Raw genomic sequence first — 26,127 nt, forward strand, 5'->3', positions numbered from 1 at the left:
CGGGATATCAAAACATGCCTGGTTTAATTTTACACTGACTGCCATGGCATGAAAATAGTCTTTATACAACTGTATCCTGTATATTTTGTCTACAACATTAGAAGATTCTGAATCCTATTTAAATATTTTTGTTTTATCAAGCCATCACCCAATTTAGTTTATCATGTGGGTCCTGGTGCACTTCTGTGGGCTGGGGTTCCAATGACGGTCAATATTCAGAGCCTTTGCTATGGTATTTTGATCGCACAGATCCTGAGGGGACAGACCTGTGGTATTTTGATCGCACAGGTCCTGAGGGGACAGCCGTGGTTTCCTCAGTTAAGGTCCCCAGGGTCTCTGGGTGAGGCAGGAGAGTTTTAGGCCTGTGGGAGCAAATAGATGTCCTAGGCCAGTGATGGCGAACCTTTTGAGCTCGGCGTGTCAGCATTTTGAAAAACCCTAACTTAACTCTGGTGCCGTGTCACATATAGAATTTTTTTGATATTTGCAAACATAGTAAAACAAAGACTTATATTTTTGATATTTATTTTATATATTTAAATGCCATTTAACAAAGAAAAATCAACCAAAAAAATGAGTTGCGTGTCACCTCTGACACGCGTGTCACAGGTTCGCCATCACTGTCCTAGGCCAAGTACTTGCTGCAGAGGAATCCCTCTTATTGGTGACACCTGCAGGCCCAGTGTCTCTGGGCATGGGAAAGACGCCTCCATCCCAGGTGGTGGGATCCCCTTTGCTGGTGCCACCCAGCTATCCCCATGTTGGGTGTCTTAGTTGAGAGAAGTTTCAGGCCTAGAAGGAAGTGGAGCACTTTTCCTGGTCACTTATTATTTGCTGATCAATCCCACCTGATGCCCTTTGCCAGTGGTACTGGGCTCTCCTGGGGACACTGGAAGAACTCCTTTACACATCTTCTGTCTATGGGTCAGGGAAAAGTGCTGGGTGGGGTCACCTTCTTCAGGTGATTAGAGAAAACATAAGACGCCCGGCCACTGTGCTGTTTCTCTCGTCCTGATGTCACACACCAGTGTGCCTCACTCTAAGCACCTTACAGAGTTGTCTGTTGGTTGCCTTCTCATTATTTCTAGGATTTACAACAGTAGCTAGCGGAGAAGAGTGAGGAGATATGAATCTATACCATCTTCTCTAGCCCGAGAGTCTGAGTGATCTTTTTGTAAATCATGCCTTTGTTCTAAATGTTACAACAGTTTCTGATTTCATTCAGAAAAAAAGCCAGTCTTTAAAATGATCTAAAAACCCAATAAAATTTGCCCTTGCCTCAGTGACCTCTCTGAACTTGTCTCCTATTGTTGCTCCAATCCCCCCTTTCCTCTGCTCCAGTCAAATGGCCACTTTTCTGTTCACCAAACTATCCCAGAAGTCATGCACCTTCACACTTACTAATCCCTTTGCCTGGAATGTTCTCCCTCCAAAGAGCACATCCTCCAGCTCCTTTATATTTCTGCTCAAAAAAAATAGCTTTTCAGGGTTGCCTTCCCTGAGTACCTGCTTGGCCACTACCACCCCTTCTCTCATTTCTTCCCATCACTCTTATCACTCTCCACAGCATGCCAACTGACTTACTAAGCACGTAGGCAGTTGTGTATTATGTCTAGAAGAGTGCCTGGCACTTAGTAGGTGCTCAATAAAATTGTGTTGAATAAATGAATGAATAACAGGATACACATTCATATACACAGACCTAAACATCGCTTACCATGGTTTAGGAATAGTTACACCCAACTGCTTTGTGGGAAAGAACACACCTGAAAAGAACATACAAAAAGCAGGAGCAGGTGGGGTAGTTCCCAGCCAAGTGAACACCCGGAGGCAATTTATTCCCACCAACCTGTCCTCACTACAATGTAAACTGATTAAGGAAGCTCCACCCTGTAGATTCCGCTAGTTTGTGTGGACTTTATATTAACAAAGCGACCCTCCCCCTAGATAAATTTTGGTACTACAAAAGAATTAGTGCAGCTTCTCACTGAAAGACAAGCAGTCATTCTCCAGACAAACCTTGTATATGAGTTTCAGACAGAACACTACAATGATAAATACTAACAAGGTGCTTTCAAGATGATAAGCACTGATTTAAACATGTTTATTAATTAATGTAATCCTCACAACACCTTTTAAGGAAGTGCTATTACCTTTTTATATATGTGAAAACTGAAGTACAGGGAGGTTAAGTCACTTGCCCAAAGTCACACAGCTCACAAAATATAGAACTAGGATTCAAACTCAGGCACATGGTTTTCTGAGTCTATACTTTTAACTACTACCCTATACTGTAAAAAAGAAAAAACTGACTTAAATGAGTTCCTCTCCTACACAACCAAAAAAGAACACAACTCATGAGCAAATAAAATGGTAAATACTAATTTCAATTCTTTTCCTCAAACTTCAATTTGAAGCTAACCTCTTACACAAAAGTTACACTTGTACTCAATTAAATGCATGTAATTAAATAGGAAGAATTGGAATAGAGTCTTAAAAGTAGCATATTCTTGCCATGTCTGGTGTTGCCAGGTAGTTAGAGTGTCAGCTCGCTAACCAAAGGGTCATGGGTTCAATTCCCCATCAAGGGTACTTACCTCAGTTGCAGTTTCAATCCCCAGTATCAGTCAGGGTGTGTGTAGGAGGCAACCAATTGATGTATCTCTCTCACATCAATGTTTCCTTCTCTCTTTTTTTCCTTCCCCTCCTTCCCTCCTTTCCACTCTCTAAAAAAAGCAATGGAAAAAATATCCTCAGGTGAAGATCAAAAAAAAAAAAGTACCATATTCTCTCCCAGTATTTATGAAGTGTTATACCATATACTAATGTATTAGAATAAAATCTTATCCACTAACAACAGAGGAAGTTAACTCATGTTTGCCACACCAATGTCGGGTTCTACGCTGTCATCATTAGAAAGCGAATTTAGCAAAAGTAACATTTTCTGTCTCTGAATGACTATATTGCTGAACTACGTCAAAGTGCTTGTGTGTTTGACCATTTTGACCTCCAGTTTCAAATGGCTCAACCTAATAGATTCAAGGCTCAATTTTTTACTTTTCTTGAAATCAGTCTTTTGTATTCATGGTTTTTATGTTTTCATAAAGTCAGAGATTAAAGGTCACCTCGATCTATGTATGGAAACACCCTTTTAATATAATATGCTTCTTCCAGGTCAGAAAGCAGAAACCATGCTAATGCCCACAGCACAGACTATCCCCTACTGCTGTATTGATTTGTTTTCTTAAGAAGTTCTAAGCAATTACACTCTTTCTTTCCACCCAGACCTTGCAAAACTAAAAATTTAAATCATTTAAAATAAATCAGCAAATGGCATTATTTCCTATTTCAATTTCTCCACTTATATTTGAATAAAACTGTGATTTATTCCAAAGTTATAATTTCATATGCTTCCTCTTTCTTACCTCTATTTTCCTTTTAGCTGCGGAATTTATCTTTCTTTTTATTTTATTTTCCATTTTATTGTTGACAGTATTATAAATGTGCCTCAATCTCCCCCCCCCCGCCATACCCTTTTCCCGCCTCCTTCCAGCCGCTGCCCCACTTCAGGCCTTCACCACACTATTGTCTGCATCCATTGGTTATGAATATATGTCTATTAAGTTCTATGGTTAATTTCTTCCCACCTCCCTCCCCTCTCCCCTCTGAAATATGTCATTCTGTTCCATGCCTCTATGCCTCTGGATGCATTACTATGCAGCTGTAAAAAAGAAGGATTTCTTACCCTTTGCAACAGTATGGATGGACCTGGAAAGTATTATGCTGAGTGAAATAAGCCAGTCAGAGAAAGATAAGTATCACATGATCTCACTCATATGTAGAATCTAATGAACATAATAAAGTGACAAACAAAATAGGTCCAGAGGTGTGTAGGCATGGAACAGAATGACATATCTTACCTCTATTTTAAAATAGAGTTTATTACATGTGTTCTGCAAATATCCAAGTGTAGCTACTTTAGACTTTTAGACTTTGAGATTATATATATATTAATTGGAGCAGGCTGCCCTAGCTAGAGTCCTCAGATATAACAGGGAAGAGCATATCATTTACTCAAAAGGGATGGATGGAAACAGAGGTACCAAGGAACCTTAGTGGAACATAACAGACAATTACCAGTAGAGGAACTAAATCAGTGCCCCTATGACTGACACTCAGATCATCTTAGTTGAGGCCTTAATATCATCCTTTTAATATAAGCAGCCTCCCTGAAAGCTGACAAAGACACAGAGAAATCGCACATGACTTTTGATTTCAAAAAGGTAGAACATTTATTCTCACTTTGCAGTGCCAACCTGGCAAGCTGGACCAGCAGGCTTGTCCATAACTTTGGTTTGGATGACAGTCCTCTCCCACTCAGCCTTCCATTCCTGAGGTTCACTGACATAGCTCTCAGGCCCCAGATTCTCTCTGAGTTCAGATTCTACTTGGATCAGCACCCCAGAACCCTGGGAGTCTAGTGGATATGCTCATTTTTTGATAGCTACCAATCTACACTCACTCAGAGATACATCTGCAACCTGAGACGTTGGCATTCCTCGGAGACCCCAACTTTCAAGTAAATTGGGTGCAAAAAGATTTAAAATATGAACCATAAATACCTAAACACCTGTCATTGTTCAAATTCACACACACACACACACACACACACACACACACACACACACCCCTAGACACATTTATTCAAATTTACTAAAACTTCTACTAAAAATAGCTAGCAGGGTGGAGCATTAACTCTGTGTGAAGTGCCAAGTGCCAGATGATTTATCTCATTTAATCGTCACAGATTCCACTAAAGTGGATGCATTATTCCCATTTTGCAGAAGAGAACACTGACGCTCAGAGCGTGGTGGAATGGCTTCCCCAGAGACACCTACAGAGCCTGGGCCACAGTGTGAATCCAGGGGGTTGTATTTTAGAGTTCATGATCTTATACAAGTTCTCTTGAGAAAAGAACCATTATGGACGTCGAGACCGAATTCTATAAAGCACAAACAAAGAGACGGCAGTAAACTAAATGATTTAGCCTCAGTGCTCCCCCCCCAATATACTTTCACCAGATAATGGCCTGCCTTCCCTTTCCCTGCATGGTCTGCTGCCTCGGTCAGATATAAATCTGCTGATGCCTGCATCTTCCCAGAGCACACTCAGCTTAAAAAAAGATGAGCTCAGAATAAGGACTGATCCCTTCCCATGCCTCAGTGACAAGACCTACCGACCTCTTCCTCAGTCAAACTCATGGGTTTCTCATCCCAGAAAAAATGCATGTTGTGGCCCAGTCTCAGAGAAAAGATTGGAAATAATTCCCACTTCTCTACTATGGAGAGTTCCCCATAATCATTTTCCAACAATGAAGAATTCTGAGGTTTAATTTCCACTTTCCCAGTGTTCTTACAGATTTGGAATTATTTCCATGTTCCCAACACAAGAATATTTTTAAGAAAAAAAGGCTGTATTTGGCACAGAAAAATCACTTCAAAGTCATTTAAGAAGAGAAAAACAGCACAAGAAAGTGAGATTGATAACAGTAAACTCCTAGTCTTGAAGATCAATTCAATATTGAGGTCCTTCTCTCGTTGCATTGCCCCCACCCAGCCACATTCTAGAAAACACCCCATAATTTTAAGAGCTATTGCCCTGGCCCTGGATAGTTCAGTTGGTTGGAGCATCTTGGGAATATACCAAGATTGTGGATTCTACTAAGGCATATATAAGAAGCAACCAATGAATGCATAAATCTCAATCTCAATCTCAATCTCTCTCTCTCTCTCTCTCTCTCTCTCTCTCTCTCTCTCTCTCTCTCTCTCTCTCTCTCTCTCTCTCTCTCTCTCTCTCTCTCTCTTTCTCCAGCCCTGATCAGCAGAGCCACACGTCCATCCCACAACTAACTGCAGATGGCAGAGGAACCCACCTGAAGCAGAAAAATGACCACCTGAGACCACACTAGATTGTCAACCCATACAGCAATGATCTAAATCAGCCGTGGGCAAACTACGGCCCGCGGGCCGGATCCGGGCTGTTTGAAATGAATAAAACTAAAAAAAAAAAAAAAAGACCGTACCCTTTTATGTAATGATGTTTACTTTGAATTTATATTAGTTCACACAAACACTCCATCCATGCTTTTGTTCCAGCCCGCCGGTCCAGTTTAAGAACCCATTGTGGCCCTCGAGTCAAAAAGTTTGCCCACTCCTGATCTAAATAAATGATTGCTATTTTAGGCGCTAAGATTTGAGGAGATTTGCAACATAGTAAAAGCTGTGTTGGGTGTCCCCAAAACATGTATACACATTTTAAGAGATGATAACTCATTTAATTTTCACTCCGTTTCAGATTTAACTGATTTGAAATGATGGATGAAGCCAAACTGAGCTTTGAAAAAAGAAATTTATCCTAAAGTGTCACTAGATTTCTTTATGGGGATACATAAAAGATAAATGTATGGTATAAAACTGCAACAGTTGATGAATTGAGGGCACACAAATACCAAACAAAATGATTCTTGATATTTGTAATTCCATTGCTTGCAGTTATCAAAAGTGCCTGCACCAGAACGGTCATCAGTTTGAAAACAGGCTTTGACAAAAAAAAAAAAGTTATTCATCTTTGTAGATTATTTTAAATTTTGAAAATAAACTGTATGTTAATAAACATTGACTTTGTAATCATTCAAAGTGCATATACATGGATACTATGTATTTATCTTATAAATAACTACAGCAGATAATTAAGGGGAATATGATAAAGGGAAAATTCCTCTCAACAAACAAGTTAAAATTTAATAAGGGATGAGCAAACATTACTTGTTCTCTTATAAAGTAGATTTGTTTAAGATATGTTCAACTACACCCCTGTATAGTAATATAACCTGAATTAAATCACTTGTATTAATTTACTTTTTTTTTCCTTTGAAATGTCAATGTGATACAATGGAAGGAATGTCGGTTGATAACTAAGAGAAGAGCTGGTAAATTGGGCTCTTTCACCAGCTAGCTATGCAACTGTGGCATGTCTCATTCCCTAGTCCTCAATTCTAAGGAAGAAAAATGAAGGGACTGGATGTGACTACCTTTAATGCCTGATCCAAATCTAAAAGGAAGGATTTTTTATGTCATTTTTGTCTGAAACATTTAGCATTTTTACCACTATATTTCTACAGTGGAATTAAAAACACTGCATTTATCCCTCCAACTAACAGTCACTATTTTCAATTTGCCAAGCTCCATCCCAAGTCCTAAAGATATAGCAGTGGAGAGGACAGATGTGCCCTAGAGGTGGGCTAGAACATTATTCTATGCTTAGGAGAACCAACTGGGTCCTTCTCTTCCCAAATCTGTGTTCAGTGACAAGGTGTTGGTAGCTTGAAACGGGACACAGCGGAAGTACTTACACATGGAAATCGTCAAATGCTACAAATCACTTTCCCCTCCGGGCGAGCCAGTTGTTAAACATTTACTGGGACAACACTGGACTCCTCTCATTGAGTCAACATTCTAATAGGGAAGCTCGACATTACATAACTGTACAAAGAATTTGATTCCAACTGTGAAGAAGTGTGGTGGCTAAGCAGGGAAGGGAGACCACACATATTCCAAGCAGAGAGGAAGCACTGTGAAGACCTCAAGCAGAAAGGAATACACTACATCTGACAATGGAAGAAGGCTAGTGTGGCGGAAGCACAAAAAGTGAGGGGCCAAGGGCTTGAAAGGAAAATGGAGGAGGTATGAAGAGGCTTCCAGGGTCCAGATGGCGCAACTCTGTGAAGGGCGGTGCCATTATTAAGGCAGCAGGACCAGGTCAGAGGTGAAGGGAGAAAGAGAAGGATGCCAATCTTAGAAATGTTAGGTTTCGGGGATCTCAGGGACACTGGATGATGATGTAAAACTGGAAGCCACTGTGTCCAGATGGTAAGTGAAGCTATAATTGAAGATGAGACTCTGGCGAGTGGAGAGAGACTGCAAGCTATAGTTAGCAAAGTAAACTGAGAGTTGGGGTGAAGGAAAAAAGTATCAGAGCAAAGAAGTCAAGAAAACAAAAAATGTTTTGCAGGGGAAATGGGGCAATTAACAATGTAAAATCTAATAAAAGATCAAGCACCAAGAGAGCTAAAAATGGCCAATATGGGTTTTTGGTGCCTTTAGAAAGGAAAGTTTGGAGCAGCGATGGTACAGGATTCTGGATGATATGGATTGAGGAGGAGTTGGTGGAAGGTGTGAAGGGGGTAGAGTACTACCAGGTTTTTTAAAGATGTTTGCTGTAAAAACAAAGGAGAAAGAAATGAAAGCAGCCAGTTTGGGTCTAGAGAGGTTATAAGGTTTTCTTTTAAGAAGGGGGAGACTTGTCATGGTTGCTATTATTGTATGGATCTTATTAAAGGGAAATATTGATAACACAAGAAATAGATGAGATAAATGTCCATGTAGAAGTATTGAAAGTCAGAGTTCAAGGTCAAAGAGGTAGGGATGGCCTGGGAAAGCAGGAAGAGAGAGCAGCTAAAGACAAAGGTGGGCCTCTGGGCTGGCGACAGAAAGTAAGTGGGGATGCCTGTCCTCCAGTGTCCTCTCTTTCCTCTAGAAATAGGAGGTCACATAAACTGCTAAGGTTGAGGCAACTGGATATTTACAGAAGGAGAAGGTGCTAATGAATGAGTAACAGGAAAAGTCAATGGATTTGTATCCTGACAGGCCTGTAATCTTACAAGGGACACACAGCTTTGCTAAAATCTTGTTCATTTGACCAGCACTGATTGAGCAATTACTGTATACTAGCAGTGTATTAGAAATGCTAAACATGGGATAACGATCTTGAATTCAAAGACTTCATCATCTAATGGGCAGTAAAATGAGTTAGACAAAATTAGCACAGGATTAAAAGTGCGAAGGTGAAGGAAACCTTGAGGTATGCTAGCCTGGCCAGGTTAAAAACAGCCTTCCAGGAAAACAGACTGAGCTACAGCTTCAGTTCCCCCAGTGGGAAGTAAGGGAAATCATCCAATTGATTAATTAATAAGATAGTATACACAAAGCACCTTGGCATGATGTTTACAACACAAAAGTTTATCAACCCGTTCAACTTTCCTTCCCTAGAAAGCTTCCTGGTACAACTCAGACTATTAGGCTAATATATAAAGTTGCCATAAATTTCCATTTTATGCACAAATTTTCACTTTCCCCCATGTTTCCCAGGACATAGTCTTCCCCAACAATGGCCAGCACCCATTAAAACTATCCTTGATAGCTAAAGTCCAATGTAGAAAAATATATGAAACAACTAACAATAATGTCTTGCATAGGGAATTGTAGCCACTACATACATAAAGATTTCACAAATTATATCCCTTCATTTGCTCCTCTTTTATGTTTATGGGCTAGATGCAGCAGGATCCTAGATATCTGAGTCACTGATTATTTTTTCAATAAATAAATGTTCAGTGTATCAGTTAGCAATCTGGATCCCAAAGGGACAACACCCCATCTTAAAAGAGCTTCAACAATGATGTGAACTGATTAGCTCATTAATTGAAGTGGCCTGATCTGGCATCTCAAATGATGTCACCAAGGATTTGGTTTGGCCTGGTTTATCTTCAGCAGGGTTAACCTAATCACTAGGCTCCCAAAGTGGTATCTGAATCCCAACATCTTCACTGATGGGAGAAAAATAAAATCAGGTCCATATAACATCCTTGCAACTCATATTCCATCAAATAAGAGAAAGGGTCTTTGGCTATAAGTCAAGGACACTTTCCCTTGCTTTATTTTTCATTGGCTCTGAATAGACCATTGTTGATCCAATCTCTAAGCAATGACATCCAAACGTCTTTCAGTGATAGAAATGTCCTTTAACTGTACCTGTCCACAGATGGCTACTGAGCACTTGAAATGCAGCTAATGTGACTGAGGAAATATTTTTTTAATTAAAATTTAAATGTAAAAGTCAATATGTGTCTAGAGCAGTGGTCGGCAAACTGCGGCTCGTGAGCCACATGCGGCTTTTTGGCCCCTTGAGTGTGGCTCTTCCACAAAATACCGACTTCTGCGCATGGGTCACGAAGTTTCAATCACACTGTACGTGCGCGCTTGCACGTGGTATTTTGTGTTAGAGCCACGCTCAAGGGGACAAAGAGCCACATGTGGCTCGCGAGCTGAGGTTTGCCGACCACGGGCTAGAGGCTACTGGTTGGTCAAACTCGTCAGTTCCCACTGCCTTGAGCTGGGGATGAAGTTAATCCCATTCATTCCCCAAAGGAAGTCATTCTGCCTGCTGTCGCAGACCCACCATTTTTATTTCCCAGAGATTAACAGCCCAATTCAGCATGAAAGCTTTTGCCAGGGGGTCATTTTTATAAATCTTACCTAGCACAATGCCACATGAAAGTCACGCTGGAATAATAGCCATTTAAAGTTCAGAGTGACCTAGGGGCTCACATACTTCAGATGCATATTTCACCAAGACGAAATGGGCTTGGAGCATCAATTATTTGCTTATGGCTTTTATGACCAGGGCCTGGATACGCTGACCTTCAACCACTTTTCCACTGCGAAGTTCAGTCTTTATGCCACAGCATTCAATAAGCCCAATGTGACAGAACCAATTTCATTCCCCACGAAGCTTCAGAATGATTAGCTTATTGAAGCTTCTAGTAAAGGATTTTACCAGAGAGACCCAATATTTTACCCTCAGAAGTCTAAATGAGACAAATAGGTCATGTAAATGAGATGAGGTAAGCTGGCCTGGTGGGGAATGTGGCCGATTGGATACCACATGCCCGGTCTAAAGCAGGCAGCCAGATGTGGCCAGAAGGCTATGTCCACCAGTGTTGCCACGCCTTCTGGTTTTCTGAGGAATCCACATTTGTATACGAACTCCCCAGATTTTTAAATGCTGGCCACTAGAGCTTATACTGTAAGTTGTTATGCAGGCTAAGCAAGATCTGTCTGCGAAAGGCTTTAGCCTCTAGTCTGCACTGTGTGGTATAGAGTTATAGAGTCTGACCTGAAAATTAAAGCCTCAGAGTAGTTGCTGGTGCTGGTGCCCATGTGTGCCCAGGATACCAACTGACAGCTTCCAATTGCAACCAGGACTGAGGGCTTTCTCATCCTACTGGTCTGGAGCCCCTCAAACATTGGGGGGCTGGCAGATGTGCTAAGGACCTAACAGCCCTGGAGAGAGCCGTCCTCCAACACTGACAGGTGGGACCTTGTGGGTAAATACCACAGTGCTCTCGCCCTCAGTTGGGATTCTTTTTTTTTTATTGTTTTATTGCTTAAAGTATTACAAAGGGTATTACATATGTCTCCTTTTTCCCCCCCCACCCTTGACAATCCCCTGGCCACCCCTACCCCCCAGTGTCTTATGTCCATTGGTTATGCTTATATGCATGCATACAAGTCCTTCGGTTGATCTCTTACCCCCCTCCTTCCTGCCCCCCAACCCTCCCTGGCCTTCCTGCTGCAGTTTGACAATCAGTTTGAGACAGCTCTGCCTCTGTATCTATTATTGTTCATAAGTTTATAATGGTTTTTATTGTCCCTGAATGAGTGAGATCATGTGGTATTTTTCCTTCATTGACTGGCTTATTTCACTTAGCATAATGCTCTCCAGTTCCATCCATGACGTTGCAAATGGTAAGAGTTCCTTCTTTTTTACAGCAGCATAGTATTCCATCGTGTAGATGTACCACAGTTTTCTAATCCATTCATCTATTGATGGGCACTTAGGCTGTTTCCAGATCTTAGCTATGGTGAATTGTGCTGCTCTGAACATATGGGTGCACATATCCGTTCTGATTGGTGTTTCTGGTTTCTTGGGATATATTCCTAGAAGTGGGATCACAGGGTCAAATGGGAGTTCCATTTTTAGTTTTTTGAGGAAACTCCATACTGTCTTCCACAGTGGCTGCACCAGTCTGCATTCCCACCAGCAGTGCACGAGTGTTCCTTTTTCTCCACATCCTCTCCAGCACTTGTCGTTTGTTGATTTGTTGATGATAGCCAGTCTGACAGGTGTGAGATTGTACCTCATTGTTGTTTTGATTTGCATCTCTCGGATGATTAGTGACTTTGAGCATGTTTTCATATGTCTCTTGGCTTTCTGAATGTCCTCTTTTGAGAGGTGTCTATTTAGATCCTTTGTCCATTTTTTGATTGGATTGTTTATCTTCTTTTTGTTAAGTTGTATGAGTTCCCTATAAATTTTGGAGATTAGGCCTTTATCAGATATGATGTTGGCAAATATGTTTTCCCACGCAATGGGCTTTCTTGTTGTTTTGTTGATGGTTTCTTTTGCTGTGCAGAAGCTTTTTTATTTTGATGTAGTCCCATTTGTTCATTTTCTCTTTAGTTTCAAGTGCCCTAGGAGCTGTATCAGTGAAGAAATTGCTTCGGCATATGTCTGAGATTTTGTTGCCTTTGGATTCTTGTAGAATTTTTATGGTTTCCCATCGTACATTTAAGTCCTTTATCCATTTTGAGTTTATTCTTGTGGATGGTGTAAGTTGGTGGTCTACTTTCATTTTCTTGCATATATCTGTCAGTTTGGATAATTCCGAGGTATGTTTCATGCTGGTCTCCCAGTAGGATGGAACTTCAGTTGCCCAGAGCATAAGCCATTGGATAATTCGCACTGTGTTGGCTGCATTCCCCTTGCCTGTCTTGCTTCCCCACTGCCCTCTCCACGCTTCCTGGAGTCACCTTCCAAATAAGCTCCTTGAGTTTGAATCCTCGCCTTGGGGTCAGCTGCTGGCAGAATCCATCCTACAAACACCATCAACCTGAAACCGCTTTAGTATTTTGTCCGTTTTGTTTTGTATTGTTTCCCTCCAGTAAGGCATGAAATATGTCAGGGCTACACTACATAAAAGATTCACATCATCTAAAGTCCCATCTACTCTGGCATTCTGATAGCTCAATATTCACAACATAGTGCTGAGACGGCCGCCCTCGCCATGATGAAGCCATGCTACAGAAACAAATGTTTATCTAAAAATAGAATCCATTATGATACCAGCACGACAGTTAATTTCTTAGCATAGCAACTAGTTCTGGCCCATAAAACTTTCATTGAGGCATTCACTTCCAGCAGGTGCACTGCTCGCCACGCTGCACGGCGATTTCCGGGCCCTGGAGCCTCAGTTGGGGGTGCTGCACAGTGACAAAGAAATCTCACGCAAAAGCACTCTCCTCACAGGCCACGCTCCCTATAGAAGAAGACAGAACTGAAAACCGAAAATTCTAATGGGACAAACGTGAATTTTACTACTTTCATATGTATTTCGTAGAGTGATTATAACCAGCTTCCTGTCGCGCCTGTATAGGATCTGGCTCGCTCTCATTTCCCTGTGGTTTATGTGTTAATAAAGGAAGGATTCCTACAAATTAATAAGAAATGAGATGTTGTCATTTAGCAAGATGATAATCTGCTTCTGTATTCATAACACAAATTTAAGATATCAAATAAAATTATATAAAATCGTCTCTAAAACCACATTTGCTTATTCAACAACAACGCAGCTCATTTAATTAAATATGGAATTCAAATAGCAACTTCGTCTAATTGAGGATCTAGAAAATCATAAACATAGAGGTTAGTAAACAGGCCTTGAATGCTGAGGACATGTTCAGTGAGGATATAACAAAGAGCTAATACGCGGAACATTCAGGGAACAGAAATTAAATACATTTTCATTAACTGAATTTAACAAAAGTATCTATTTTGATTCGATCTTAGACATTGAGAATCTTCCTTAAAAAGCTAGCAATTTCCTGCCTTGCTACATCCAGTATGGGGACTATTATTTATCGTAGCCAGAAAATTCAGCATCTTGCTGGACCTCTGGGTGCTCAAGCTGAGAACTACTCCTGATAGAAATGAGGCCACAAAGAGGAAAGGCAGAGAGAGCACATCCTCTCAGGAAGTTTACTGAATTAATTTGTGATGTCAGCTTGCTTTCTATTAGTGTTCACCTTGGCTGCACATTAGAATCCAATGAGAGAAGCTTTCAAAAAAAAAAGTCCAAGGTCCTGACCACACCACAGAGCAATTAAATCTGACTCTCCCGGGGCTGGGCCCGGGCACGAACACTGTTTTAAGCTCTCCAGGTGATCTCAATGTGCAGCCCAAGCTGAGAATCACTTCACACTGCGTGCCTCTTCCTCACAAAAGTAATGCCGACTGAGGTTTCTTTTCAGAAAACTCTCAGGGAAATAACTCGCAGGGAAATTTAACTTTACACATCAAACAGGTTCTTTAAAAAGCAAAAAGTGAAGAGCCAGGACACTCAGCCAGACTGCCTGGGTTCTACTCCTGCCTCTGATATTAACCAACTGGCTGACCAGGATTCATTACTTCTATGTGCACGTCAGTGTGCTCACCTGTAAATGTGGATAACAGCCCTGTCCTCATCGGCTTATGGAAGTGATTATGTGAGTGAGTGAGTGAATACATATGTATTAGAACAGTGCCTGGCATGCGGAAAACACCATATGTGTATTTGCTATTATTTGTGATGATGCTAATAATAAAAACAATAATTTAAAGGTATGTGCAAATTGAATTCGAGCATGTTCAAAGTTTGTGTTTTTCCCTTTTTAATTTTAAACAATAATAAAATATGAAAAATGGACTAATCTTTTTTTTACTTTTTTATTGTGATAAAAGTGTAAATTACTCAACTGTCCATCCAATTTTTTTGTTTGTATAAGCTTTCTTTGTTTTTTATTTTTGTTTTTAAATATTGTTATGTTTTCATTATAGTTGACATATAATATTATATTGGCTTCAGGTGTACAACCCAGTGATTAGACATTTATATGAAGTAATCAACCCAATAAATCTAGTACCCATCTGACGCCATCCACAGTTATTACAAGAATATTAACTATATTATTCCCTATGCTGTACTTTACATCACGTGACTGTTTTTACAACTGGAAATTTGTACTAACCAGAAGAGAAAAAGAGACTTATCTTGCTGATTAAATATAGAAAGAGCTTGACAAAGACCCCATCAGTAGGGTCAAACAATCTTGGATTGGCAAGAAAATGAACTGAAGAAAAAAACAAACATGCTCACTCTATCTACATCTGTAATTCAAACAAAGGAGCATGACACTGTGTCAATACCAAGTATCTGGGAATTTTATTCACAACAAAGCAATTGGGTTTTCCACATAACAGAAAATCAAATTATGAACAATGGCAAAATGTATTTCCTGGACACACTCCTCCAATCCACTGTCTCAAACTAAATTTTGTATCAAAGGTACAAATATCCCATTATGGCAGCTCCATAGCATGGAAAGCATTTAATACAATTTCTCCCATAAAACTGGAAATAGCTAAATGTAAGCACCTCAAAAAACTGAGGCATAATTTTGTAATTAAATTACACAGGGGTGAGTAGGTTTACAGTTGTTCCTATGAAAAAAAAGACATGTTCTTAAGAAAAAAGACTATTACAACAGCTTTAACTCTGTGTTGTGCATGCTCATAACTATAAACCTACTTTTGCCCAATCTATATTAGCAGTAATAGATTTTGAATTAAAGCCAGGGTATTATACATTTCTCAGCTCTGTTTACAATGTATTCATATGAGCTTTGCTGTTGTTCTTCACATGCTGAAGTGCTGTGATGATGACATGAAAATCGTATCAATGCACTTATACCCTATAAATTATTGCAAAGAAACTGCAATGATGCCATTTCATTACGTCTAATTTCACAATACATTCCAAAAGGTTACACTTCAGTAAAAAATTCTACTAAAAAACCATGAATCCCAACCTCCAAGAAGAACTTGTGAAAGATTTCACTTTAATAACATTCCTTGTTATGCTGCATCTATGTAACCTAAGCAATCATAACATTTGGTTTTCCTACAAGAGCTGCAGTTTTCAGGCAAAAACTTTGGGGCCTATGCCAGTGAAAAGAAGGTCGGGTTAAGAATAAATGGAGCTTAAACGATAAGTGGATTTGATGAGGAAAGATTTGTTGCTCAGCAATTTGACAGACTACTGACCATCTCAATTACACAACAAAACACTAAAAGTTTAATCTCTAAGGATCTGGTACGTGTGAAGGAGAAGGATGACAATATGGCTGTGATAACCCTGAAGTGTTATCTTAGGAAAAAAGACACAGACAACCAAGGTAGAGTCCAATTCTTCCTGTGAATAATGTCATTTTCTCCTCCAAGACCTTTAAATCATCTTACAGCTTATTCTAAAAGATTCTTCAAATTCCCAAGGGTCCAAAAAACTTTCACCTATGATGGAGTATTTAATAGAGAGTTATCCTAAGAAGAAAAGTCTTCTAAACAATAAATCCCTTCTTTTGCCTTCCATGGCTCTGTTCCCAAAACATTAGGAAAAACATAAAGATCATATCTGCCCAAACAGACCTAAGCTTCAATGCTTTAAATCAAAGCGCAGGCTACATAGAAAACAAGTCACTATTACCTTAAGAAGAAAAAAATAGGGTTAAAAGTATATGCAAACAGATGGTCAGTTAGCTTTCAAAACAGCACATCTGTGGTCCCTAACAATTAGCTAGGGACTAATAGTTTAGTCAGAGACAAATTGTTTATTACATACCAATAATAAAAGCCACCTCAATGGACCGTGAGGGCATTATGCTAGGTGAAATATGCCAGATGGAGAAAAAAAATCTACTTATGGAAACAGAAAATAGAAAAGTAGAAAAGTGGTTGCCAGAAATAGGAATGAGTGCAGGGATTGCAGTTTTGGTAAAAGGATACAAACTTTGTTATAAGATAAATAAGGTCTGAGAATCTAAGGGTATAACATGGTGTTTATAACTGATAACACAGTATTATATGTTCTCACACAAAAACAATAATAAATATGTGAGGTGATGGGTGTGATATCTAGACAGGGAGAGGGGAATCCTTTCACAATGTATATCCATATCAAATCTGTACACTTTAAATATCTTATAGTTTTATTTGTCAATTAAATCTCAATACACATGAAATTTTAAAAATTAAATTAAATTATCAAATTTTAAAGCCACCACAAAGGGCTGAGAGTTTACAAATTGCCAGGCTAGACACTTTATGTATCACATTTAGCAACAAGTCTAAAGAGTAATTCGTCTCTTTACTGATGATGAAACCGAAGCTTATACTGTTGAAGAGATTCTCCAGGTTCCAGTACCTCTTACTAAGGAATCCTTCTAATACCCTCAATTAGGGGACATCTGTATTAACTTGTCAAGAATTAAGTACCTACCCATGCACTCTAGTAAAAACCGTTTATTTTAAAAGTTGTTTCAGGATAAATCAGGAGTGGGCAGTCAAGACCGGAAGGAAAGGAAACCCATAAAAGGTATGTTTTCAAGCCAGTTACCACTTTTCCCACTAGAGAGAGCTAGGAAAAGACATAACCCATGTACTTTTGAATTTTCCCACCCAAGAGGTGAGGGAGCTGTGGTATTTACTCATCAAACTCCTTGAGTCAGGTTGGGTGTTAATTTCCAGGAACTTCCCAGTGGAGATGTGGACGGCAAAATGAGCTCCAAGTGGCCTGAAAAAGCACAGGAATGAATGCTGGCCACTAGGTTCCTATTTATGGCCTATGGAGTACCAAAGACTTCAGTGTGGATTGCATGCTATGTCTGCTCTAGCTATTAATTTCTTCAAAGACTCAGGGAGGGGAAAGGAAAAGACTTCGGTCTTAGATGCTACTGGTTAGTTGGCAATGATTGATGTATGTTGCAAGCCAAGAAACAATCCCAGTTCTCCAAAAGCAGTCCTCACAGGCATTTTGCTTTTTTCCTAAGGTAATTTTAGTTATCGTTTTACGCTTTCAGGGAAGCTACCAAATAAAAATGAATAGAGTTCATCTTAATTTATAACCCCACCATTACACTCAAGCGACTGTTCAGTGCCCTACCCCATTCACCACACACAAAGAATGTCAACATTGATGTTTTGGAGATCTACTCAAGAAGAGTGTCCAGAAGAGCAAGCACCATTTTTAAACAATGATTAATGGAAGGGGTGGTGCCAGGTGGTTCTTTAGGGAAGCCAGAAGAATTGTCTCATATGATATTCCTAGATTTTCCCATAAAAGTATATAATGCATTATTCAGAATATTATTGAACTCTGGACTCCTATGCTGAAATATGTCAGGATGGCTTATGTAAATATTTCATTTTTAAACTCTGCTTTTGAACTCTATAAAAAAAATGCAGGCATAACAGAAGGCAGTGAATAGTCACTATTAATAGAAACTTAGTCATTGCTCTGTACAAGGATCCCAAATGGTGTCTCATGTCAAAGCACAGGCCAGAACAAGATGGCAGACGCAGCAGATGGTAGAGCCCATGGCACCTGTCCTGATTTCCCAGAAATGACGGAATATGCAGGTGTAAATTGAGGTCTACAAGCTATAATCATGGGTAAACAGAAAGGGTTGCACTTGTTGAATCAAAAAGTATGAAAGGCAGAAGATAAATGGAATCAAAATGAAATAGGAAATGGCATCAGTGCTCAAAGGCATTAAGACATAGGAGCGAATCTATGGGCCATCAGACCAAGTGGTGCAGGTGTCAGCATTAAGAGCGAGATGGGAGCATAACTGAGGTCAACCTGCCATCCCAGCTCCTATGTCCCATGCCCACCACACCCTGAGCTAGAAGAAAGACACAGGAGAGGGTGCTATCATAGCTGGATCTAACTAGAAAGAAGGGAGCCACCAACCACAGGGCTACCCATTTAAAGAAATCAAATTGAGAGCCTCACCTCAGACCAGTCCCCAAAATACACTATGTGATTGCCATTGTCTGAATGTTTGCCCACCGCCCCCCTTCATATGCTGAAAACCTAATGCCCAAGGAGGGCATTAGGAGGTGGGGCTTTGAGGAGGTGATTGGGTCCCAAGGGGAGAGTCCTTACCAATGGAAATAGTGCCTTTAAAAAAGCATCTCCTGAGAGATTCCTAACCCCTCCCACCAGGTGAGGATGCAAGGAGAGGTCTGCACCAGAAGATGGCCCTCACTGGACCCTACTGGCACTCTGCTCTTGGACTTGCAGCCTCCAGAACTGTGAGAAACAAGCATCTGTTGTTTATAAGCTACCCAGTCTGTAATATTTTGTTATAACAGCCCAAATGGGCTAAGTTAATTATACATGGATTAAAAGCCCAAATGAATAATGATATAATGAGGATGATGCATGAGAAAGGCCTAAATAAAGCAAAAAGGGAAAAAGATTAAAATGTGAATATATCAAAGTTGAAAATGTCAAGACATCTTTTGTGATGCCTAAGTTAAAAGTTAAGAAATTCAAAGACAAGCCATAGACAGGAAGAAAGTATTTGCAACATTTATAACAGCTGAAGGAATAGCTTCTAGAATACATAGAGAACTCTCAGCACAGGCAAGGATTATAGTAAGTAATTCACATAAGAAAAAAGAGAGCCGAAACCGGTTTGGCTCGGTGGATAGAGCGTCGGCCTGCGGACCGAAAGGTCCTGGGTTCGATTCCGGTCAAGGGCATGTACCTGGGTTGCGGGCACATCCCCAGTGGGAGATGTGCAGGAGGCAGCTGATCGATGTTTCTCTCTCATCGATGTTTCTGACTATCTATCTCTCTCCCTTCCTCTCTGTAAAAAAAATCAATAAAATATATTTTTAAAAAAAGAGAAATGGCCCACAAATGTATGAAAACATACACAGCTTACTAGCAAATCAGGCAATAGTAAATTAAAACAGAGATACAACGGGTGTAGCAGATTGGCAAAAATTAAAATGATTCTTCATAGCATTGATGGGATTTAAGGAAACAGTTCCTCTCACATAAGACTGGCAGGGTTATAAAATGACACAACTATGAAATAAAATTGTACTTCTGAGAATTTACCTCTGGGAAACCCTGGCCCACATACCCAGAGAGGGGTACCCACGGCTGGGTGTTCTTATAGGATTGTTCTCTACAGCCCCAAATTAGAAACAAACACCAACACTCCAACAATGAGAAATGTTTTCTGTTAAATAGACGTTAGTAACCCATCCCATGGTATATGATAGAGCAATTCAAAAGAATGGGGTAGATACACATGTACTTACATAAACAGTTCTCTAAGATATCTGTAAAGTGAAAAGCAAGTTTGTGGACATAAGTAGAACAAAATGAAATAGTTCCACAGTTAATGCATGCACAGCTTCATATAAAAGACCCCTGGAAAGAGAGCATGAAGCTGTTACCAGTAGTGACTGTGGAGAGAGGACTAGGATTGGGGTCAATGGTGGTCAGGGTGAAGGACACATAGACTGTTTTACCCTCTAGCACAAAGAACATGTTTGGATATTACCTGCAAAACTGAAAACCAATAAAATCTGTAACAAGAAAAAGAGAGAGGAAGTAGTTGGAGTCGTTGATTTAAAGTGTGTATTGTTCCTCCCATTTCTCTTTAATTTAATGATGTGTTCTGCCCCTCCCGGAACTCCTGCTTTAGGGATACAAGGAAGAGTTTACTCAACTATATTGAACTTCCTGGATCTGAACTACGTAGTGACTAGTTTTATTTTTACACCGACGTTGGCACTGAAGCAGGGCATCGAGTTGCAAGGCAAAGGTCTACTTTGTTTCGTATTCTAGCAGGGTAGGTTTTTATTAGCTCTTTAACATTGACCCCTTTCTTTCCTTCTCCAGCTTGCCTTCCAAAACTGTGACGCAGATTCTCCTTGTGGGTCACATGGTTTTGGTGGCTGACCCTTCTTGTGTTGGTTTCTGGTCTCAATATGGATGGCATAGCTCCAAAGAAAAGGCACAGCCTAATGCGGGCAACCTCTTAAGTGCTCGGCCTGGGCGGGAGCCCCTTCTCACTCAGGGTTACAAATAAACTGATCCCCTTCACATAATACACATGGACACAAGAAAAAAAAACACCAGGCTTAAAACATCACATTCAGAAACTCGTTCTTGCTCACTACAGTCAATAAGATTTACAGAGCTAACAATACAAAAGGAAAGAATAATGAAAATTAAGTGTATAGTGGGAACAAAGTATAAGCAGGTATCCCATAAGATGGTGTGCGTATTTATCTGCTTCTACCCATCTGAAACATGCTCTCAATGTTTCACCAAAGCTACCTAAAAATCACTGGCTAGCTCTGGCTTTGAACCCCTAAATCTATCATCTGAGCTGCCTGTCTTCTTTGCCACCGGTCATTTGTATGGTGACAAACCAAAGGAGGGGGTTAGGGAAAGGAGCATGTCATTGTCCCTGAGGATGAAATCAGTGGCTTATAAAGAATGGGTGGCTCTACTCAATGGTATAAGGTAGCCATGATGGGAGATAGGACGTGGGTAGGATATTGTGTAAAATGTTCAGATTTTCCTCCAGTGCTATAACAAGAAAGATCTTGTAACAATATGCTTTACCAAGAGCTTCTTAAAGCCACTCAGCTCGCCTCCCAGCACACTAGGCATCCAGTGTTTACTAATCAAAGCATTTCAGTACAGGCTTCATGGACAAAGGGGAAAGGCTTTGGGAAGAAGCCGGAAGGGAGGTATAATACGCTAAGCACCAGTACAAGCTTCCAAATGAATGGAGAACACAGTGTGTAAAATGAAGAGATAGCCTGGCCGGCATGGCTCAGTGGTTGAGCATCAACCTTTGAACCAAGAGGTCACAGTTCCATTCCCAGTCAGGGCACATGCCTGGGTTGTTGGCTCAATCCCCAGTGTGGGGTGTGTAGGAGGCAGCTGATCATTGATTCTCTCTCATCATTGATGTTTTTCTCGCTCTCTCCTTTCCTCTCTGAAATCAATAAAAATATATTTTAAAATAATAAAATAAAATAAAATCAAGGGATGAACTTCAAACCTCTTTTTTTCTCTGATATATCATCCCTATAATACACGTGAGAGATTCACATCACTAGCAGTAATTGTCAGCAAAAAGTATTTTAAAGAAAGTGGTCCTCTAAATAACATGGTGATTATACCATTCAACTTCTAATGATCTTATGCAAAATACATGGACTAAAAGCTTGGTGTGCCATCATCTGTGAGCACCATTTCTTTCTTCTAGTATCCATTTACTCTGCACCACTCAGAGGAGTTCATCTCTAGAAGGGGATGTAGCACGCCTCTGGTTTCAGGGCTGGGCTTAAAGCAGAAGAACATGGTAACCTTGGAAGCATGGAAAGTCTAATTTTTGTTCTTAAATCCTCTCATTTTGGGGTTAGTGATATATGATCACCAACAACAACAAAAAATAAACCTCCAACCTCTAATATAGATGACTGAAGGATGACTTGGGTACTTAAAAAGTAAAAAATAAAATTTACCATCTCTTGGCTAGAACTGTAAGATTAATATCCATGAAAAGAAAGGCAATAGATAGATAAAGGAAATTGCTACCTCATTATTTGTTTTCATTGGTCATAAACAGTATGGCAACCAAGAAAGAAAAAAAAAAGGTTAGTAGATAAAAGTGAAAGAAATGTCCCTACATATGAAAATAAGTATGAGTCAAAATACAGGAACAATAGAAATGCATCAAAGAGACTTAGGCCCTAAAACCTTTCTCTTTCTTAAGCAAAGAAATATTTATGATTGGTCTTAGAGGGCAGCTTAGCTGACTTGCCATGAATTATTTAAAAATCCCAAATACCTTCCATTGCTTTTATAGAAGCTTGATTTACCAGTTGAAAAATCAAACTGACAGTTTAGCCTCTCATACAAATACCCAAACTTTTAAAATGCTCTAGGCATTATAAACATATCTTTCATGAATATAGTTTCAACACTCCTAAAAATAACCTTTAGGAGGAAAAAGAAAAACACAACTCTTTCAAGCCATTGTTTTATACATAACAGCAGGAAACCAAACAGCACGTCAAAGCCAATGTGATTAACACACTCAGTAATAAGCATGAACATTAAATAGGAAATCTTACTCCAATACATTTTTTGACATTGGCTTGGGGTCTATGACAGCCCCCCAACATCTGTGGCCACAGATGATTCCAGGGAACCCATACTCAAAAGAAAACTGCAGGGCCACCAGGCTAAAATCTGCCTTAGGATGATAGTTAAAAAGGCCATTCAGGACTGGCCTTGGAGACCAGCACCCTAAGAGTTTCACCCAGACTCAGCCCTGACCCCAAACACACCACAGCACAGGGCCAGTTCCATACTGCTGCTCACAGGTGAAATCCAGGTTGTCCAAAAAGCAGAAGGTGAGACAGACAAACTATGGGTATAAGGACCTACTGTAACTATGTGAAAAGGCTCATAGCAGCTCATAATTTGGTGCCCGGTACGCTATTGGGGTCAATATGTATTTAGCACTCTCCATAAAGCTGATCCCATCTCCAAATATCAGAATTTGGAGAGCCAAAATATCCTACGATCTATGGTCTCCTAGGTTCAAGTACAGAACCGTAGCATTGTCTCTTGAAATAATAACTACTTTCTATGAATATTCTGGTCTAACTGCCCATTAAACACCAAATAAATATTATGATCTCCAGACACTCCACTTTTAATAATTCAATATGAAATCATCTCAATTGGTTTCATACTAAATGAGATTTTAAATTTATGATATGGTGAACAGAAAGCTAATGTGGGAAGAAATTCCTGAAAAATTAAACAGGTAGGCTAAAGGAATCTTTTTCTTGGTTTTCTGAACAAATGATCAAGACCACATTCCCGCTGAGGCTAGGAGATCCCTTAATAAGCAGCAAAGAAGAGAGGGAAGAGCAAGAAAAAGCCGAAGTTATAGACACTAAGATCAAAAGTGTTTTCTCATCATTTTTCTTCATTCTTTATGGGTAGAGTTGGAAAAGGGACTTAAATCAGTAAAATTGGCTAATTTTCTTCTACAACAAATGTAACTCACATCCCCATGTTCTTTTCCTGAAAACTATCAATTGTTCTAGGATTTAGAACATCTAATATGTCAGACTAGAGTCCTTGGAAAATCCTAAAACATTTTGATACTAGGTATACTTTTGAAGTAGAATCTTTAACTAAGTTACAAGGGTCATCTATGAAATAGGTATACTTAAGCAGATAAAATAAATACCTTGCGAATCAGCAACCAACTGGATAATGTAAGAAAGACAAATATTACTTCTTACCTTGTTTTGATCTGTCCAGTAAAAGAAAAATCCCTGAGGGTCAGACCTCAAAATAATTGGAGTGACAATAGTGGAGTCCTAGAAATGTAAGAAAATACATGTATATCAATATATATGCCTGTAGAAAATCCTACCCAGAAGTTACTTACAGGTAATAATTATTAAGAGTTTCTCCAAGGTCATCAATTATTAATAAAAATTTCAAAAAAATAGACATGACATCTTTAATGTCATAGAATTATTAATTACATATATTATATATGCATAATTCATGGATACAGACAACAGTGTGGTAAAGGCTTGGGGTAGGGCTGGAACCAAGAGGAGCTGGGCAATGGGAGGGAAATGGGGGACATCTGTAATACCCTCAACAATAAAAATAAATAATTTTCTAAAAAGCTATATTTAGTTTTCCAAATAATTTTAACACTACATATCATTATCTATATATATAAAAGCCTAAGCGATCAGCCAACCTTTTGACTGTTCGACTGGTAGCTATGATGTGCACTGACCACCGGGGGAAGATGCTTAACCCACAGGCATGGACACATGGAACAGACTAATGAATCTCAGGGGGAAAAGGGGAGAGGGAGGGCAGGAAGAGATTAACCAAAGATCTTATATGCATACTAGAGGTCCAGTGCACAGATTTGTGCAGCAGTGGGCTTTGACCTGGCCTGTGGGGATCAGGCAGAAACTGGCAGTCTGACATCTGCCAAGGGGTCCCAGATTGCGAGAGGGCACAGGCAAGACCAAGGGAAACCCACTGGTGCATGAATCCATACACTGGGCCTCTAGTATATTTTATATGAACACAATCAATTAAAATCAATGCTTGAGATCATAATTTAAAATACATTTGTATTGTAAAACTATTTTTAATTGTGCTCAAGAGAGTAAACATAGCATTTGGGCATTGCTGTTTCCAAGATAACAGTTAATAAGGCCATCTTCTACATATTCATTAGGTTGTACACAAAATTGTTATAAATCTAAATTTGCCATGATAAAAGAAAACATCACAGACAAATTTAAAGCATGCATATTGTAAAGCAAAATCTGCATGCTCTGTAATTATAATATTAAACATTTCTAAAATCTGTGTTCTTTCCTTTTGGCAATTTTCAGAAAGGCATACCATCTGCACAAGAAAACACATGTCATTGGATATGGATTTTTATACTGAAATACTTAGGCCTTTGCAGGAACTGCATTTTTTAAGAGAGACATAAATTACCAGTTTATTTCAAATTTTTGCATATGCATTATAACTGTGATATGTCATATTCTTTATCTGATCAAAAGGACTTGTAACAAAAATTAAAGCATGCAGAGATAATTTGGAAATTTGGGATTCTTTTCCAGGTGGGATAAAATACATTTATGGTTTTGGTCCAAATGGTAAATTTTATTGGAAGAGCCAGGTTATAGAGGCTCTGGGGTTCAAATTTCTGCCTGTCCCATCTTGGTGCCCCATTCTACACAACCACAACTGAAAAGAAAATGAGATAATAATAATAATAATAATAATACCCACCTCAGAATGGTTTTGTGAGAATTAAATAGGATAATTTGGGTAAAGCACCTGGAACAATGTTTGGTAGATAAAAATGTGTACTATGGTTATAGGGAACTATGTTTACAAACTGATTTATTAAAAATATATTAAATGAAAGTTTTTCATGGCATTCCTTTTTTACTTTGACAGACATATATGACATAAAACTTACCATTTTAAAATGTCAAGTTTAGTAGCATTAACCGCATTCATCACTACCACCCCCATCTCCAGAAATTTCATCTTCCCAAACTGAAACTCCCTACTTCTCAAACACTAACTCTGATTTCACTTAGTATAATGTGTTCAAGGTTCATCCATGTTGTTGCACGAGTCAGAAGTCCCCTCTATTTTAAGGCTGAATAATATTCTATTGTATGCATATATCACATTTTGTTTACCCATTCATTCATCAATGGATATTTCTG

At 39.4% G+C, this 26,127-nt stretch overlaps 1 protein-coding gene across 4 annotated transcripts in view; it reads right to left on the reverse strand.

The window, feature by feature from the left end:
- The window catches only part of PLCB1 (phospholipase C beta 1), a 625,546-nt gene that overhangs the window by 586,106 nt on the left and 13,313 nt on the right, over positions 1-26,127 (reverse strand). For all 4 annotated transcript variants that reach the window (XM_059705575.1, XM_059705573.1, XM_059705577.1 and 1 more), the window contains exon 2: positions 24,139-24,216. In XM_059705575.1, coding sequence (XP_059561558.1) covers positions 24,139-24,216 — 78 coding nt within the window. The remainder of the gene's footprint in view (positions 1-24,138; positions 24,217-26,127) is intronic.

This window comes from Myotis daubentonii, chromosome 8, assembly GCF_963259705.1.
Source record: "Myotis daubentonii chromosome 8, mMyoDau2.1, whole genome shotgun sequence".
Lineage (NCBI taxonomy): Eukaryota > Metazoa > Chordata > Mammalia > Chiroptera > Vespertilionidae > Myotis > Myotis daubentonii.